General features: G+C 44.4%; 1 protein-coding gene across 1 annotated transcript in view; it reads left to right on the forward strand.

The window, feature by feature from the left end:
- ENTPD3 (ectonucleoside triphosphate diphosphohydrolase 3) overlaps window positions 1-14331 on the forward strand; it is a 357567-nt gene extending 343236 nt beyond the window's left edge. The window contains exon 10 of the mRNA XM_069648766.1: window positions 12411-14331. Coding sequence (XP_069504867.1) covers window positions 12411-12599 — 189 coding nt within the window. The 3' untranslated portion in view covers window positions 12600-14331. The remainder of the gene's footprint in view (window positions 1-12410) is intronic.
- Window positions 14332-20516: the final 6185 nt, after the last annotated feature.

Here is a 20516-nt window from a genome sequence, read left to right on the forward strand (position 1 = left end):
TTCTTTCCCCACTGTTTGTCATGCACTTGCACTATCTGACAAGTCGTTAGGCCTAGTATGGCAGTTTATTGATTGTATGCTCTTTCCTCCCCACCCCATTTCTCTCCTTCCCTCCTGTCATGCACTTGCACCAGTAGAAATGCCTAGTATGCTAGTTATTTTTGTTAGATCATTCGGAAACTTCAAGGCCTAAGAATGACTACTGTTTTCCCTTGTTCCTTTCCCGCCTGGAAGCGCTTTGAAGCACTTCACTTGTGTATAAGCGCTTTACAAATCAAGAATTACAAATTACAATTACAAATTACACTTCACTTAGCAATGCACCCCAGAAAAACAGCCTGCGTATCCCCCAACCAGGCCAGAACCCCGGTGGGGGTTCTTGGGGTCCCCAGTAACTATTCCCAGCACCCCCTCAACATGTGTACCATGTATCGTAAAAATCATCATTTCCCCGTACATATGCGTGCAAACCCCGTAAATGGTTCCTGCACCTGACTACACTGCTTACGGGCACCCCCAAGTGCGATCGAAACTCCAACTGCATGCACACACCCCTAAATCCGACGCACGATCTTACCTCTGCACAGGGATTCCTCTGTGCAAGTGTCTGTACGCCTGCCTTCAGGTGGCGGATAGTTTGAGTGCATTGCATGGCCATTTCCTTGACAAGAGGTTGCACGGACCGATCCATGAATACACTCAGTTATACGCATTTGTGGGCATGGGATGGACTGCCTGCAAGCAGTCTCTCGTAACGCCCACATTTCCCCTTGTTCTTCCCTATTTCGCATGTTCTGCCCTCAACTCTGGTCTATGCACAGACCACACCCATGCTCTGTGAGATGTCTTGTGCAAGGCATTCGGCCACTCACAGAGACGTGCCAAGTCTACACGAAGTCCCCGCACAGTACGGGAAATTCATGTGCAGACGATTCCATGAATAGACAAACTGAGTTGCGCATGCAATTTGGCGCACAATGTCCCAATTTACCACACGCATATTTCCATGAATCAGGGCCTTGGTTGTTTGAATTCAGAGTTCAGCCTTGAATGTAGCTGCTGTTTTCACACCTCCCCCCTACATTCCAGTCATGCACCGGCTACAACATTTGGCCCACACAGAACTGCCCTCAGAGACAATAGGTCTAGGGAAACTTGGTTTTTGACACCCTTCGGGCAAGTCCCATTTTATTGCAGTTATAGTGGTAATGCAAGCCAGGCTTTCCGTGGGGGATTTTTGTTTACTTTTACCCAGAGACCCACCATTTGCCCTTGGCTGGAAGGAACCCACATTTTGCATTTTCTAACATCAGCCTTGATTCTTTGTCATACAGTGTGTTTTACTGTTCAGGGTTCACATTGTTACTTTCAGTCATTAATAAAAACACTTTTAATTATCTGCTGTGCATTTTCCTGCTGAGAAAGGGGTCTGAATGGTCACACTGCCCTACCTTTTGACGGTTGGTAGTTTCAGGGAAATGCTGCATTTATTTCTCATCCAACTATGTTATGTGATTTTGGTTCCTCTGCTCGACTTTCATTTGGCTCCTCCATCAGTCATAAATCTGGTCTGGGATGACTGATTTTTCTTCTGTCTGTTCTCCTTTTGGGATGCAGATCTTGTAGGCAACAGGTGATATTTTATCTACAATTTCAAAGTCACCAAACCAAGACAGGAGAAATATCTGCTCCTTGGTCTGATTCCTTTGAAAATTGCACAGGTAAACTTTGTCCCCTACTTCATAGTCTTTCTTGGTGGTGTTTAGATCATAATAGGTCTTCATTCCTTCAGCCGATGTTTCCAAATTGTGCTGAGCATGTGCAAAAGTGTACTGGTGGTGCTACCTTAAATTTTCAATGTACTCATAGTGGACACATTTATCAGTGTCTTCTCCACAGTTATGCAGATCAGTTGCTGAGGTAGCACCCCATTTTTCTTCCGGTCATGAACTCAAATATGGACATCTTTGTTGCAGGAGATGGTGTAGACCTAATAGCCATCAGGACAAGTGGTAATCGGAAGTCCCAACTGGGTCCACAGTCTGCCACACACTTCTTTAAGATACTCACAATTGTCTTGTTGTATATCTCTACCCCCCACTTGAGGCCAGGCGGTAGGGAAGGTGGAGTTTTCTTTTTACCCCTAGAATCTCCCACATCTTCGCCATCACCTCACTGGTAAAATGGATTCCTTTGTACGACTCAATCCATTCTGGGGGGCCAAAACGAGAGAAGATGTGGTTGATCATTAGTGCAGCAGCAGTCTCTGCCTTACGATTCGGGGCTGGAACACATTCTACTCACTTTGTGAACAACCATGTCACAGTCAACATGTACTTGTTTCCTCTAGAGTAGCAAATCACTGGCCTGATAAAATCGACTTGCAAACCTAACCAAGGCAGTGTCATCCCCCTTTTTTGTAGGGGAGATCTGTGTGTGAGTTAACTGGGTTGAAATTGAGCACACACAAGACACCCCTTTAGGTAAGTGTCAATGTCCTGGCCCATGTGTGGCCAGTAGGCAATCCTGCGCAAGATTTCTAATGTCTTGTGAAAACCCCTATGACCGGCTGTGGCCGCGTCTTGGGAATGGTTCAATATCAGGCTTCGGAATGTGGTAGGTACCACCCACTGGTCACAGCCAAATAGGGCTCTCCTACCAACAAACCGTCTTGCATCTGGAACATCTTGGAAAACATCAACACCCGGATATCCTCTTTACAGGTATAATCTGAATCCGTTAGGGGAAAACTCACAGTGTCTTCAATGTGTTGATAGAATTTTCCAGTGATTGGGTCCTCTTTCTGCGCAATGATCAAATCTGCCTCAGGGGTATCTTTACTCCACTGGGCGGTCAAGAGTTTACTATTCACACAAGTTTGCAGCCTGTTGACAGCGGCAACTTGGATTTCCCCCAGCAGGGATTCTGTTTCTATGAAATACCCCTGCAGAGCTCCGGTTTTACCCAGTTGGTCAGCCAGGTCATTCCCATTCTTATCTGGCCCCTCTATTTTGGAATGACCTTTTATCTTCTTCCAATGGATGGTCATCTAATTGGAGGTCAACAGATCGCCAATTGACTGGATTAGTTTGGCATGCTTTAAGGGTTTATTGTTGGCACAAAGCATGCCTCCATTCTTCCAGTTAATCAGGTGCTCAACAAACCCACTCCTGACACAATCAGAGTCAGTGATTATGACAAGCTCATTGAGTTGGTGGTGCACTGCGTTCATCAAGCCATCAACAAATATGCTTGATGGTTGGTGTTTGGGGTTTCCAGAGCTACTTCCCATTTTTCAATCAATTTAAATGTACGAATGGTCTGATCTTTTGTGAGTTTCCTGAACAATTCTTTGGTGATGAAGCTCCTTCCATTATTCAGGCATACTCTGGCAAGCACCGGCTCCTCCCCCTCATTCAACTGAATGGGGAAAAACAACTGTTTGCCCTTTTCCTGAATGTCTGTCAGGTTCTTCCTTGTCAGGTTTCACAGGACTCAAGGTTTGTTTGGACTGGGGTAACAATTTAGGGTGTTCCCTTCCAGTGTGGATTTCCACTTAAAACTGGGCAGAAGGTTGATTTTCTTTAATGGAGAAGGGTTCACATCACCAGTTGGTTCTCCTACACAGATGACAGTGATGTCTGGAACTTGGTTATTCTTAAAATGGACTTCTACTTTTTCAGAAAGTCGATCAATTAAATGACATGGACCATTCAAACGTACATAATTGGTACTCATTTTTAAATGTATAGGCTGGTTAATCTGGGTCCAGAAGACCTTGTTTACACAGTCGATCACAGGTGATAGCCTCCTTAGGAGATCATTCCCCAGTAAACAAGGTGTGCTCTCTGAAGTCACGACTATCACCTGATGTTTCAATCGATGTCGCCCAATTTTTATTTCCATTTCCACAGTCCCTTCGACGGAAAGATCATTCCCGTCGAGAGTTGTCCGGGAAGTGGTGTGAGGGGAATTTGGTGCGCCTCCCCCATCCTGAGTTTTGTTGGTCAAAGGCCTTTATGGACTGGAGGGTGGCTTGGGATCCAGGATCAACCAGAGCTGATAATTTACACTGACCCTGCACCCTTACCTTTGTGTAAAATCTGCCTTATTTCTCCTCCAGGCTGCAGAGAAAGTGTGAGTTATTTGCCAGCCCGGTGGTCATTTTCTTACTATCGAACACTGACACTGTGTGATCTTGGGCAATTTTCTGTGCAGAGATCTGGAATTTGTAAAGAAAATTGTACAACTAAAAATGGGCAGATTTGGGGAATCCGCTTTCTCCCCTGATTCTTTGCTGTCCCCGTTTTCATGGAGGCAGTTCTCAGAACCTGGGGAAAAGGACCCCTCCATTTCTATCTTGTCTGGTTCACATTTTGGGGGTTGAATAGTTTCTTGTTTAGGGTGGTCTCCCTCTCTTGGCACCCATTTTTATTTGGAAGGGATCCCCCTATTCCTGAGAGAGGATTTGCTTACCTGAGTCCTCCAGGGACTCTTTAGTTTCGAAGGGGATGATCTTCAGCTCTCCCATAAAGTGGGATCTTCTTTGGCCTTTACCAATTTACCCTTAGCTCTTTGGGTTCTAACATTTTCGGGGTAGAAGAGTCACTTTCAGGCTGAGAGGTTTTTAGGAGTTCTTTCTGGGTGAAGAAGGAAGTAGCCTCTAGGGCTTAGCATCTCCCCTCCACCTGGGCCCCATCCTCAGGAACCTGTGTATGGGGCATCACCCCTGGGTGTTGGGGCAATCTAGGAAGCAGGGTTATGTTGAGACTGATCCCTCAGTGTGCACCCCGAGTTGTTGATCAGTTGCTGGACCTGTTGCTCCGGCTGCAAAACCTTTTCTGGCTTGTAGGGAGGTCTCGAGTCATACTTCTGCTGCTCCCAAAAAGGGTAACTGTCTCTTCTCCCGGAGTTGCTCGTGTATTGGAAATTTCGCCCATAATTCTCCATCCTGAGTCTCCCTTCTCCTGGTTTCAGTGATCTATTGTCCTGGAACTGAGGAGAGAGAGGAGGATTATTTTGTAAATTCTGGTTTGGGGATATCTGGGGGAAAAGTTCAGATTGGGAGGTACAGGGATACTTCTCTCTTGAGGAAAGTTTGGTGGGGAAGATTCCAGGAGCAGTACTTACCTTATTGCCCCCCCCCCCACGGAGCCGGGCAAGTGTATGCATACCCCAGGATTGACTGGTACCCTTGTACCTAGGACTTACATAGGTGGCAGGATCTGAGGGATCATTGTTCTGGGCCTCTACCTGACTACTATTCGATTAGGCCGGGATGAGGGGTCCCTTCTGGGTTTCATTTTGCTTGTTAGCAGGAGGGTTACTTTTAGGCCCCCCATCTCCAGGGGGGGGAGTAGTTCTCACCACTGCACCTTCGCAGCAGCAGGTGTGTGGTAACAAGTCTTTAAATCAAAATATGTTATATTGAATGCACATATCTCGAATATTTCATATTGAAAACATAGTGAATGCACTTTTGTTTTCTTTTTGTTTTTGTTTTGGGGGGTCCTCCCACAAACCCCCATTTTCCAACCCCTAAAAATGGATCCCGACCAGTTCCCAAAAATACTTAACCCTTTACTGCACCCCTATACAAGTTTTCACTTAAAAATATTAGATATATGGGCATTCAATATAAAAAATGATATCCAGGTGTGTTAGGCGGCTTAGGGGTGTTTTTATTCTCAGTGGGCTTTTGGACCTCATAGATGGATCATAGTGGCTTGTTCAATTACCCAATCCAGGGTCCTGTGGTCATGAAAGCCACGCACCGGCTGAGTAATAATTTATTTGGGGAGCGCATGGAAATGGGTGGTAACGAACTCCCTTCTTTGTCAGTTCACTCACCGGGAAGTCTGAGCTAATGCGCGCTTTAGCTCCTGCACAAACCCCTTAGGCACCTGATTCTCCCCACATTGCAAATTATATACAGCCTTCCGGGCCTCCTGTGGGTTTCTGTGCGAGGAGAAATGTTTCAAAATGGCCACCTTATAGGTGGACCATTCATAATGATGCAGGTCCTCCAGTCCTGCAAAGAAACTGGAGTACTCTGGTGAGAAAGTCTATTTAGCAAATGCTATGCATTTCACATCATTTCTGATCTGGAATGATGCCATTATCTGCTCATAAAGTTCCAATTTCTCCCATACCGAATACTCTGCATTCTTATGGTATGGGGTCAGGAAGCTCTTTAGCCTTGATTTGTCTTATTGGGTCTGTCACAAAACCCTTGCTCTTGTTCCCTGTCTTTTTCTTCCTCTGCACTTGAGTGATTTCCTGATTCTGAGCTACTCTGTGTACTCCATTCCCTGCCCTCTAGGTGCTCCCTATCTCTAGGAGATCAGGAATATCTCCCAGAGTCACAGGATCTAGACCTCTCTCGCCTGGACTGCAATGAGCTCTCATGGTCACTTTCTGAGTATTCAATTTTAGGCCCAATATTACACTCAGTGGGCCTCATTATAACTTGTGCGGAATGGGTTTAACGGTGCCGGTAATGGTGCCGGCGCCGTTAAACCCACTCCGCACTATTACGAGGTCCCCTTGCGGGATCCGCTCTGGACATCTGGTTTACCAGACGTCCATAGCGGGTCCCGCGAGGGGACCAGGGAGCTAACAATTGGCCTGTTCGTAATGGGCCCGTTGTTAGCTCCCTCCCATTCCCATTGAGCCCTATGAGGGCTATGAGGCCCTATGAGGGCTCAATGGGAATGGGGAAGGACCGGGCCCGGGTTCCCTGAAGGAGGAAATACCGGGCCCTCCATACTCGGAATGGCCCGGTATTTCCCCATTCAGGGAACCCGGACCCGGACACGATTTTGGAGGCAGCCATGCCCTTATTAAGGAATGCACTCATTCAGATGTCCCTAGTGAATTGGGCTAGCACATCTTCTAATTTGCGGGCAAAAATGTTTTGAGAATCTGGCCCTCTGGGTCTGATTCTCAAAGATTTGCACCTAAGAAAATCTGAGATGCCCATTCACATCTCTGATTTGCTTCTGATGCTTTATGCTTAAAAGTGGAGCGACTCTGGAGCTGCCTCTAGCTTCTCTGAGATGCTCACGGGCAAATGTGATTCCCAATAATTCGATCAAGGGCATCTCAGTTCTAGGCTTTGTGAATTAGCTGTGCTAAACAAAAGAGGTGATGGCTGAAAGGTTTGAAATTAATACTAACCACTGGCATTGCTCTGGACAACCCTTCAGACCACCGTTCTTCAACTGCCAAGCCATGACAAAAAGGGTAAGACCATATGCAAATCAGGCGTGGTCCCACCCCAAAAGGGGCAGTCCAGTCCGAACTGCTTGATCACATCCCTTCTGCACGAGACCACACGCATCTCCTAACATGTTTTGGCCTTGTTGGGCCCCATCAGTGAGGAGTGGCTTGGATCTCTAGGCCTAGCAGGCACGGTACCCACGTCTGTGCATACCTGTCTCCCTCAGGTTGACTTATGCAAAATAAAAGGTATGACTGGAAGGTTTGCAATAAATTCTAACCCATGGCATTGCTCTGGACAACCCTCCAGACCATCGTTCTTTGCCTACAAAGCAATTACAAAAAGGGGAAGACCATATGCAAATCAAGCTTGGTACATGTTGCATTATATTGAGACCACCCTTAAGCTGGGGCGTTCCTTCCCACCCCCAATCAAGGAGCCCTGCAATACTCGCTTAAATTGTTTAGCACTGTTCTTACTGAAGACTCATATAAAGTCACACACATCCCCCCCCCCCGCCCTGTGCCACAGCGATCCAAGAACCAGGATGGGGTATAGGAAATATATTTGTATTTATTTGAATAATGGAGGATGGAGATCACATTAAAATGACACACACCACCTTCTTTGTGGCCCACAATTAAATTTCGTGTTACAGAAATAAATCACACAAATTGGTTGGTAAAAACAACAATCACAATTCATTACTTTTTACATTGGTACAAATGCATATGGCAATTGTGATTTCATCCACACCTTTGCTTTAAAATAAACACAAGGTGATTTAGCAGTTTGTTTTCAGACCCCCCTCATTGAAAGATCTGTGTTGGGGAAGATGAACAGTAGTTTTCAGCACACACTGGGAATAAGCTGTTCATTTAAAATTTCAACAAACATCTCCCTGTGGTTTTCTTCCAAAGGGAATACAATTTATATTTTTATTTATATAAGCTAAGGATCTACAGAGTCACCCTCCCCACCCCACCCACCCACTATAATGAGGATTTAAAGAAAGCAGATTCCCCCACCTTTGGTCTCAATTGGCTCAATTCTACTTACATTGAAAGCCTCTTTTTAGAGTTCAGGAAAGCCAGCTGCCTTTCAGGACGCTCCGGGAGGACAGGGCAGGGGTCTGGTCACTTCACTCTCAAGGATAGTCCCCAGTTCTTCGCCATATGGCCCAGTTTGCATTTTAGGCCTCCCCATGAATAGACAGCTCCATGCAAATTTGATTTTCCTTTATTGTTTCCTTGTGGCTTTCAGATGGTACATTTTAGCATCTCTGTCCTTTTCCTCATAGTGCAGTCACTTTATATACCATTGATGCCACCATCAAGATTTCAATACTGGGTGCTGCCCTGCAAGAATTCTCACAACCAGGATTGGACAATTACCCTTCTCTGTACCCCCAAGTCTAGTCTCTCTCTAAGGATTGGTTTAGGAGTTTGGAGCAGACATATGGCAATTCCCATTTTCAATCTCCTTTTGTTTTCATGCCAACTTTTGGTAAAAATCTAGTTCTGTTTCAAAAACTTGTAACTAGCATTATGTATATATTTTCTGATTCAGCTAATCATGGGGAATTAAATCAAAGGACAGCCGGATCCACACCATGTTGCCTGGGTGTTAAGCAATTTTCCATCGTTTTTACAAAGCATAATAGGTATGCATATGCAACTTGCTCCCAACATTCATAATTTTACCCTCCACCAGTTCACCAACTCTCAAATTTGGAACATGTTCAGAACAGCCAGGAACACAATTTAGCTGGTGATTACAATTCCCTAAGTCGCAGGAGGATGAACTTTATTTCAACAAAATCACCTGGAAATTGATGGTTGGCATTTTCAGGTAAAATGCTGCATTTATTTCTCAGCCAGTAATGTGATGTACTTTTCCAATCTGCACTTGGATTACATTGTTTTATCTTTCTCTGGATTTCAACTTCAGAAAGACACCCAAATAAACTGCCTAAATAGGCCCTTTTCCATATTCAGGTTTCTGATTGCTGCCAGGTACTATCCTCTTTGGTTACACCCCACATCCCACCCCAAAATGGGCGGTCCAGCCCAAACTGCTTGGTCACATCCCTTTTGCACGAGACAAGACCACAAGCATTCCCAAACATGTTTCTGCCTTGTTGGACATCAGTGAGGAGAAGCTTGGGTCTCTAGGCCCAGAAGGACTTACACAAAACAAAAAAGATGTGATGGCCGGAAGGTTTGGAATTAATCCTAACCTCTGACATTGCTATGGGCAGCCCTCCAGGCATAGAAACCAAAGTTACTCCTCAGTGATGATGCTCAATGTGGCCGAAACATGTCTGGGGATTTTTGTGGTCTCATACAGAAGGGATGTGACCTAGCAGTTGGAGGTGGACTACCACTTTTGGGGTGAAACTAAGACTGATTTGCATATGGTCTTTCCCCTTCTGTAATGGCTTGGCAGGCTGTCTAATGGATGGTCTGAACGGTTGCCCAGAGCAATAGCACAGGATAGGATTAATTCCAAACCTTCCAGCCATCACCTCTTTTGTTTTGGATAAGTCACCCTGAGTGGGATGGGTATGCCCAGACATGGGCCCCAAGATTGCTGGGCCTACGGCCCTAAGCTTCTCCTCATTGATGATGCCGAATGAGGCCAAAACTTGTCTGGGATGCTTGTGGTCTTGTGCAGAAGGGATGTGACCTAGCAGTTTGGGCTGAACTGCCCCTTATGGGCTGCAACCAAGTCTGATCTGCATATGGTCTTTCCCCTTCTGTAAAGGCTTGGCAGGATGAAGAATGGATGGTCTGGAAAGTTTCCCAGACCAATGTAAGAGGTTAGGATTAATTCCAAATCTTCCAGGCATCACCTCTTTTGTTTTGCATAAGTCACATCGAGTGGGACGGGTATGCCCAGACGTGGGTTCCGAACCTGCTGGGCTTAAGACTTAAGCTACTCCTCATTGATGATGCCCAATGAGGCCAAAACATGTCTGGGGATCCTTGTGGTCTCATGCAGAAGAGATTTGACCTAGCAGTTCGCTTTTGGGGTGGGACCAAGATTGATTTGCATATGGTCTTTCCCCTTCTGTAATGGCTTGGCAGGCTGAAGAATGGATGGTCTGGAGAATTTCCCAGACCAATGCGAGAGGTTAGGATTAATTCTAAACCTTCCAGCCAACACCTCTTGTGATTTGCATTTGTGAATTAGTTAGGCATACATTTCTGAGAGGCTCATGGGTATCCCCAGATTTGCTCCTGTGCAAATCATTGTGAATTAGACCCTACATGGGCTTTTATTTATGTTTCAGAAATGTAGTCCTCCAAAAAATGCACAACCTTAGAGCATCATGTAACTCCCTGAACTTTATGATGACATAACACCAGACATTGGAAGGCAACAGTCATTGTGTTTCCGGTGATTGATTGCCTGTCATCTACCCATAATGCAATGCATAGGACCACTCCTCCCTCCTGTATAAGAAATGTTGAGGTCATGCAGAACGAATATGAGAGAGCGGGAGAGAAACAAATACACAGGTTGCAGAGATACACCAGCCCCTGCTATAAGTGACAGCAGAGAGGACCACTTAGACTTTGCCTTATTTTCTTTTAAGGTCGTTTATTGATTGGCTGAAGATCTCTTTTCATGTATTGGTGACATCACATTGATCTGCCAACCCAGCAATCAGATTTATTTTGGAAAGTAATGGATTTCAAAAATACATTACATTTCACCCTGATAGAAAGTTTCACATATTCTCATACGTATCTATTGCCATAATTGTAAATAATAAAATCAGGTTTTTATATAGCTCTTCATGACAGATTCCTTAGACTTTTAAGCACTGCAGTAATAGCTGTCATTATTACCCACATGTACTCGCTTCATCTTCAGAGGGATGAATGGCTGAGTCGACCCTATCAATATTTGAACTTGCAAAATGGATGAATAGATGTAGGGATGGATGAAGATTAGGATGATGGATGGATGAAAGATTACCTGACTGTATGGAAGGATGAATGGATGAAGGATTACGTGGATGGATAGACTGATAGATTCAAGAATAGATCGATGGATGGATGGATGGGTGGGTAGAAAATTGGAGAGGTGGATGGATGGAAGAATGGATGAATGGTAAATTGAGTAGGTAAATGGATGGATGATTAATTGAATGGATGTAAAATTAATTGGCTGCAGACCAATGGATGGAATCATCAATATATGAAATGTTGATTCGTACCCCACAACGCTACCATTTTTGATGGTCTCCAGGCGCTTCTGCGTTTCTGAAAACCAAAGTGGGGCAGGTTGGTTAGGGGTGCAATTGGGAAAAAACAGGTGTTGTGTTCAGCTGTTGATGTGTCTAGAACCAGGAGTAACTGGCGACTGTGCGAGTGTGTTTCCTAGGTTTGTTTTGTTATGTACACTGGAGGTGTTTTGTTTCCAGATGGAGGACATCCAGTGTTCGACATCCACACTCGACCTCACACTCCGCGCCGCATGCTGGAGTTTAGTTTATGAAGGTTATGGTGACAACTCTTCCTCCTTCACGAAGATAGCAAACAAAATACTGCACAAGGCACAATTCCACAGAAGACCCCACTCGACCTCACACTCCACGCCATATAGCAAGTTGGCGCTTGTAAAAAAAACCTAATAAATAAAAAATAATTTTGTTCATAAATACTTTGGCTTTTGATAGAGATTAATGGGTTTGCAACTCCAATTTAAATTAATCAATATCACTCACTACCTATGTGCACCCAGGAAGGAGTTAGTACACAGGGAGGCATGTGCTTACACTTTCCATTTTAGCAACAGAAGCTTTCTCTGAGGAATCGTTGGGAGTAAGAATGGAGTAAGTGGGGAGGCCTAAGAACATAGGATTGATATTTCGAGTAGCCACTGTTAGGTAGTGATGGCGACCATTGTTTCCATTTTAAAAATTGTCTTTCAGACTTATAACCGTTTTTAATTATTGGATATTGGGAGAGGGCCGCCACATGTAGTTATTGACTAGTGGACCGGGTACGGTCCTCTACTTCAAATTAGGATCTTTGGATCACTGTTCGGTGTCTTTATCCACAAGGCTTTGTATTTTTTCCGGGAATAATGCTACACAGGTTGGGCTCTGGATGATGCTGTGCAATTCTTTGGAGCTCTAAAGTTGCTGTAATGTGTCTCTTCTCCTCTATTGCAGGTTGGTAACAGCAGTATTGCCTGGTCCCTGGGCTACATGCTGAACCTGACCAACATGATCCCTGCAGAGAGTAAACTCGTCCAGATGCCCATGAGCCCGTCAGTGTTTGCGGGGCTTCTCTTCCTCTTCACGGCACTGTCTGTCCTGTGCCTGGTCTTCCTGGTCATCTCGTTGATCCGTGCATGCTAAGACAGACCCTGCCGTTCGGAGAGTTGGTCGCCATCCCTCAACGGCAGAGGCATATCCCGTGAAAGACTGCAAGAAGGAGTGTCCCGCAAGATGTCTAAATCCTAAGTACAGGCGACAGCTCCTCAGACCAACTCTGCCCGTCACTTGTTGAACTTTGTTGACTGATCTTGGTGACTGTACAGTATGTTACATTGGTGTAAACTTCTAGAACATGTTACCTGAGCCCACTTGGCCCGAAGGGACCAATGTCTCTAAGATGCCTCATCTCAGAGAGTGCAGTTTCAAGAGGCAGACAATCATGAATTTTTCGCTCTTCATTCATCTCTAGCAAATACAGAAAGAGGTCACATTTCCTCCGTGTGCGGATGGTGGCACCTTTGCTCTCCCGCTGAGAGTTTTTCTGACCAAATACAACTGCAAGTCACGAAATTGACAGTGTCTTGGTGGCACTTCCCAGGAGATTCAGCTCATCCTAGGGTTGGAGTTTACAGGTCTTTGGCTTTCAGATCAAGCAGAGACCACCAGTACTAAACATGCCACTGGAACTGGCTGCCACCAACAAACCCCTTCTGCGTGCTATTTTGGAAAGAAGTTATGTTAAGAATGAGGGTGCTGCAAAAATGCATCCTGTGCTAATGGCTATTAGGGTGCTGGTGATGTTTACACTCTGTGCAAATCTGGACTGAACTTTCCTAAGGGCAGTTAGTTCTGATGATGTGGATGACGTATTGTGGAGCTCCCACTGATTGAAATCTGATATTCTACTAAAATATTATCAATATTATAAAGCATTTGTAATGCAGAGCGATATTTACTCCCAAAGTAGACACATTGAACATTTCAAAGCCAGAGTCCAAATGTGTTTCATGCCCGACGTTGCTTCTTCAGGACTCTATATAAAGTCTCTCTGTATCTCAATGATAAGGTGTACACTGTGTGTCAGTGCAAGCCTTTATACTTCCCATAATGCAGACACATAATCACTGTAAACTGTCTAGTTGAAATAAGTTAGTTAATGAGTTAAAGCTGGTCAATGAAGTGGCTGCAAAGTGATATTCTGGTATCTAAGAAAACCGATAAACAAATATGAATACATTCTGTCAATCAAGTGGGAGCTCCCGGTAACAATCAGAAGGAGAGTATATGTTTGTGTGTAGGATGCGCTATTGCATTGGAAACTGGATTCTTTTCCTGTGCTATCCCGTGTTGTGATCCTGCTGGTCCTCTCCCACAAACTGCATATGTACTGTATTGGGATTCCATGGATTCGAGTGGTTGCAGGTGATAATGTCACCCACAAAAAGTCACTAGGTGGGCGACTTTTATTCCTGACCCCTAAACTAATTTCCCCAAATATTCTAGGAGGGGTATCATTTTATATTATAAGCTCTAATCCTTGAATATTTGGGGAAAGTGTTTGATTTTACTGAGGGTGCTTTTTTTGCGAAATGTCGCCCCCTGGTGGCCATTTCTCTGGCGACTTCATCACTGGACACCATTTTAGTTCAATCCATTTTGGCAGAAAGTTCCAACTCCACACATTCCCTGCCATCTCCGCCTCCCCCGCGTTTCATGGTCTTCCGTGTGCCCCTACACTGCCACAAAGCCTGCATAAGATTGCTTTGTTCCACGTTTGCATGAAAAGAAACAGCTTGGATGTTTACAATTTTCCTTGATAACAGTGGGGAAAGATAAAATATTTTTATGAAATAAAAGTGTTGTCGTTATATTATTATAATTCATTTTTTAACGGTCGAGCGGAGTTCCAGCGGGAGCCACACACAACAGTCTCATACGTTGACCACTTTCAGAATCTTTTCTTTATTACAAAAGATCCTGTGGGTTAATTCCAGGCGTCTTCATCACCAGCGAGAGTTATGCATCAAAAAACATTATTCCCTACATTGAATGATAGAAAAAAGCTGAACTGGTACTTCCAGATGCAACAAAATAACTGTGGAGGGGCACCACACCTATCACGACGGTCTCTTCTTGGTCACTTTAGGAATGCTGTGTAAATTGGGGTACCCAAACTTTGCAAAAGAAATCCCTTGTCAACCTCTGCTTAAGTTGGAAATGCAAACTAGAATGCAAGTAATGACAAGATAGGGTTGGGGGTGAATGCTCTGTTACCAGGAATGCTCTCCATCTAGAATTGCACTGTGAAAAGCCATGGGCTTCAGAAGAACCTGCAGAAGTACAAAGTTAAAATAGTTTCTAACAAAGATCAAGTGGTCATTATGATCTTCCCCTTTCCTGAGTGTTCGGACAAAGGCCCCTATTCCTTTCCTGGGTGCAACGGTCAGCATTTCTTCTTTTTCCACTTCACCACTCTACACTCGACACCTGGAAACCACCTCAGTTGGCTCCGCGTGTCACTCAGTGCGCCACCGGCCATCTCTTTGCTCAAGCTGAGATCCTTGAGCAACTCTTTTTGCAAATCCCCCCAAGTACCCAGATTCACTTTCAGGGTCTCTGCAAAATTTCCTGCACCTGCGCATATGTATGCTCTCCACAGGGATTCGGTGGAGGCCGGAGAGTCTTGGGGGGTAGCCGTGTGAGACCACTGGTGGATGGCCTACAGGGCATCTCTGGAGATTCCCCCATGTGTCTCTGCACTTTGGGCATCTGGTAGTCTGCTCCTCTTAGAATCTCTCCCAGTCACCTCAACCTTCCACCTCATCCCCACATCTCTTTAAGGCAAATCATTTGTTATAAAGCTTCTAGCAGGTTAATCCTCACTCTTATATGTTATATGGTTATATTAAACTACCTTTTCATCCTTATTTAGAGGAAAATGTGCCTTAAAATCCATTATTTTCACCCAGTTTACCAATTTAGGGGAACCTCTCAAACCATAGCTGGAGGGGCTGAGCTTACTTGCTACATTTGCTTGCATTGCCACCTGGGGTGACTTTGAAAGTCCATCCCTGGGTCACACTGGGTCACGTAATGGTTAATACATGATCTCAACCTATTTACATCAAATCCACTGTGCTTCGTTGCAGCAGGAAACCCTACTCATGACAGGAACATCTAGTAATTTCACATTACTGGACACCTGTGGGTGTTGTGGGTGCAGGCAGGGTGCAGGCTGTTTTGAATGGAATATGTTCTCTTCCAGGATTCATGGCTCATAATAATAATAATAATAATAATAATAATAATAATAATAATAACAATAATAACAATGATAACAATAATCATAGGACAGCTGAGATGGTGAGCCTTTCACTGACATGAAAACATAAATAAAGATCTAGTAACTTCAGGCCCAGGCAAACAACCCAAATATGAAAGCTACTCTTTATTAAGACCAGAGCACTGCATACAAGAGTGTAACCTTCTGGAAAGCTAGCAGTAAACCCTTTGTCGTAGACACAAAGGGTAGAACTAGTTTTACAAACTTCATGAATGCTGCATATTGTTTCCAATGAATTTTGAATGCCATGTGGACAATGTGTTGTCATCCATCATAAAACATATGCTTTAGTAACCTAGAAAACAACATGTAAGGTTTCATACATCGATGAACATAACAACATGTGTCCATAAGTGAACGTAGGCCAACATTGCCATATGAAATGTGCAGGAATCTCTATTGAAATTAATGGACAGCATGTATGTTTATGAGACATCCAAGGTTGAGAAAATCCTAACCTATAAGTGATCAACCAGAGTATGGACAGTAAGGCAAAGGAGATGAGAGGGCAACGTAGTCTCCACAGCCTGATTTGTGTGGTCGAGTGGGTACTCCCTAAACACTTTCAAGCACATTCCCCCCCACTCTTTGAGTTCAAACATAGATGGTGTTTTATAGGATCCAATGTGAAACTGAAGCTGATGAAGTGCTGGTATGGATCCAGGATCCCAGATCAAATTGGCTCCCATCTATTGTGGACGTTTTAGATAGGGACAGGCGTTACACAATTACTACTTCTCTTGCAGGAGTAGATTGATGAGTAGTGACTAAAGTGCCTACAAAGCCCCCAAACTACTACAAAATCATCAGTGATCCCAATCATAAAGGGTAAACAAGGCGCAACACAAACTGAATGTCTCCTTCGCCTCTTAGGGTAGCGCAGGCTGAGGACAAGCTATACTCTTCAGAAGGGATGTCCAATCAAGGTTCTATAAAAATGCAAAACCTTAATTAAAGTAAAAATATACACAAATAATAAACCACCCCAGTACAGGAAACACAGACAAGACTTTGGAATAAAGGGACACTATGGGTAGGAAGACAGGAGGCTGACAGGCACGAATTTCAGTAGCCAACGTTCAGATTCCAAAAAGAGGCTTTGAAAAGGGTAGAGAGTGGTGTCTTATAAGTCACTAGGCAACCAAGTGGGACAGAACCACTTCAAATACCTTGTGTTCTTGTTCTGGGGGCTCAACAGCTCTGAGCCAGGCTTCTAGTAGCTTTCTGAGGCAGTGAATCGGCATTGGGTTGGTGAGCTGGTAGACTGGGTCCAACATGCAGTATGGTCCAAGCAAGCAGCAGGGACGTCATTTCACCAAATGCCTGGGGTAGCGGAAGTGACATCACACAACCCTTGACCTCTGATGACATCACAGGCAGTGGTGCAGTGATGTCATTTGACCCCACACCCCAAGAAACATCACGGGAAGTGAAGGCAAATGACCTTGAGATTTTTCAGATGCATCTAGCACCCGTGCTTCCAGGCGCTCTCATTTCAGGCAGAAATAACTAAGGCACAGAGGGAAGCATGATTTCTCCATGATCACACATTCGGGGAATGTCATTTTCCAGATTTGACGTGGGGTCTATATGTAAAACATACATAATGCAGTATTCATAACAGGGTAACCGAAAACTCTAACACAGGCTACAGCTAGTGTATGAAACATCTATAGATCAATGGACACAGAAGTATGCGTTATCTGTGACGTTGCTGTCTTAAGCCAAACAAGCACTGACCTGGGGGGGCATGTCCTGCTGTTTACCAAGGAGAAAAATGCTGCATGAGCAAGACCTGAAAAGTATATCATTGACGGGATTTAGTATCTACAAAATTCCCTGGTTATAAATGTATCTATGAGTCAGCTACCACTGCGATAGATTTGATTGGTTCGCGTGCACACAGGGGAGTGCACCTGATAATGTTATCTTTGCTGGAGTATAATACCAGAGAAAGGTTCTTTTAATATACCCAAGACCCCCCATAGTTTTTATTATCTAAGCCTAATACTGGGTGCCAGAGGACTTTAAAAAAAACACCATTTAATGTAATATAATTGCTGCACACTTAAATCAATGGTACGGCACAGTTATTTCAAATGGAGAACACCCATGAGTTTCTTCTCACCCGGAGACTCACTGGCAGAAGTCAAGGCTCACACTGCACACTACCCCATTGTCAGACCCAGTGGTGCCCAATGGTGTGGCACAACATTTGGCAGCTTCCCTGTGAACCATGCTGTGGAGGCCCAAAGCACAGAGCACGCCACACCCCGGGCCGGTCTGGACCACCATGTGAGCGCAATGTCCATGATGATTATACCGCTGTAGGGGCATGCACTACTGCAAGTGAAAGAAGTAAATACGTTTTTTAATCAAAGCTTAAATGTTTAACATAACATAGAACGAAGGGGGCAGTGCCTGGTCCACAAATATAGCGTCCACCTGTTGTGGCTGGTGAGTTGTTTTTTTGGAGGATGCAAATATTTGCCATAAGTATGTGATTGCGACCGAGCGTAGCGAGGGAGCCTGAACTAGTGATAAATGGGTTTGGGGGGGATCAGGGGTATTCTTCTCCCCCCCATAGAAAATGTTTTGAATAATGGGTTAAAATGGTGCATTACACAGCACACATTCTGTGAAAATGAGGGTAAAAGGCCAACAATTTGAGCAAAAGGCCAACAATCGGTTTTGTAGAGTGTAGGGTAAATCATGGAAAAAGTAGTTTAGATGCAAGTCACCAAAAGTGCACAGGACATTGCCCAATGCATTATCATACCGGTTCCTGCAATGTATGCCAGTAGAAAAAACATATTCATGCTGGCTGTGCCATACATTTCCATGCTGGCGCCACCTACATATACTAGTTTTCCCATATAAGGACATACTCATCTTCGTTTTAAGATGGTTTTTTATAGTATCATTACTGGCACTGGGCACAAAACTGGCTCTGCCAATATATGCCAGCACTTCTATGTAAGAACATACTCCCGTTGGTTTGGCCATTAAAAGTGACATGTCACATTATGAAAATCTATCCAAACTGGTTCCAATATACTTTTCTTGCTTGATTCATCATACTCAGTTAATAAAAGGTCATGCTAGAGTAAAAAATATACAGGCCGCTACACCAAAACATCAGTCTAGCAAGGTAACGCTGCTTATCATGCTTGCCTTTTTAAAGATGTTGAGTAATAAATATCTTGCCAGAGTAAACAATGGCTAGACTGACTGCACCAAAATGCCAGTCTAGCCAGGTAATGACACACATGAACTTGGCTCTGCCCGTAAATACCAGTAAAATATGCAAAAGTCAATAAAGGATGTGGCAAAAATGCTCCAGTGATACCCAGTCTCCCAGGGCCTTACACACACATGCATCCCCTTTCACCCACCAGTCACTCATCCATACATCCCCTCTCGCATTCACTCACATTGGATTCACCATTCAGTCACACGCCACACCCCACCCAGAACATTCAAACATACACTACCACATTCATACTCATTCACCCACCAGTCACTCACTCATACACCCTTTCTTACCTCCAGCCATTGCATTCTCTAACACAGACACACACCCACCCACCGAAACAGAGCATTCAAAAACACACCATCACAGTCATACACATTTACTCACCAGTCACTCACTCACACCTTCTCTTACATATACTCATTGTACAAACCCAGCCACCCACCCACGCAGAATATTCAAAAACACACATCACATTACTTCTCATTCACCCACCAGTCACTCACACCTTCTCTTACAGCTACATCCACTCATTGCATTCTCTACACAGGCACACACCGACCCACCCAGAACATTAAAAAACACGCATCACATCACTTCTCATTCACCCACCAGTCATGCACACCCTCTCTTACATGCAATCATTGCATTATCTACAGAGGTACACAACCACCCACCAAGAAAATTCAAACCACACATCACATCACTTCCCATTCGCCCACCAGTCATGCACACCTTCTCTTGCATCCAATCATTGAATTCTCTACACAGGCACAGAAGCACCTACCCACCTAGAACATTCGAAAACACACATCACATCACGTCTCATTCACCCACCAGTCACTCACACCTTTGTCTTACATCCACTCATTGCATTCTCTACACAGGCACACACCTACCCACGGAGAACATTCAAACACACACATCACATCACATTACTTCTCATTCACCCACCAGTCACTCACACCTTCTCTTACATCCAGTCATTGCATTCTCTACACAGGCACACACCCACCCACCTAGAACATTCAAAAACACACATCACATAACTTCCCATTCACCCAACAATTACGCAAACCTTCTCTTACACCCACTCATTTAATTCTCTACACCTACACACCTAAACATTCAAAAACACACATCACATCACTTCGCATTCACCTACCAGTCACTCACACCTTCTCTTACATCCAGTCATTGCATTCTCTACACAGGCACACACCCACCCACCTAGAACATTCAAAATCACACATCACATAACCTCCCATTCACCCAACAATTACGCAAACCTTCTCTTACACCCACTCATTTAATTCTCTACACAAGCACCTACACACCTAAACATTCAAAAACACACATCATATCACTTTGCATTCACCTACCAGTCACGCACACCTTCTCTTACATCCACTCATTGCATTCTCTACACAGGCACACACCCACCCACCCACCCAGTAGATTC

The sequence above is a fragment of the Ambystoma mexicanum genome, chromosome 2q (assembly GCF_040938575.1).
Source record: "Ambystoma mexicanum isolate Mex_15411 chromosome 2q, UKY_AmexF1_1, whole genome shotgun sequence".
NCBI classification, from domain to species: Eukaryota; Metazoa; Chordata; class Amphibia; order Caudata; family Ambystomatidae; genus Ambystoma; species Ambystoma mexicanum.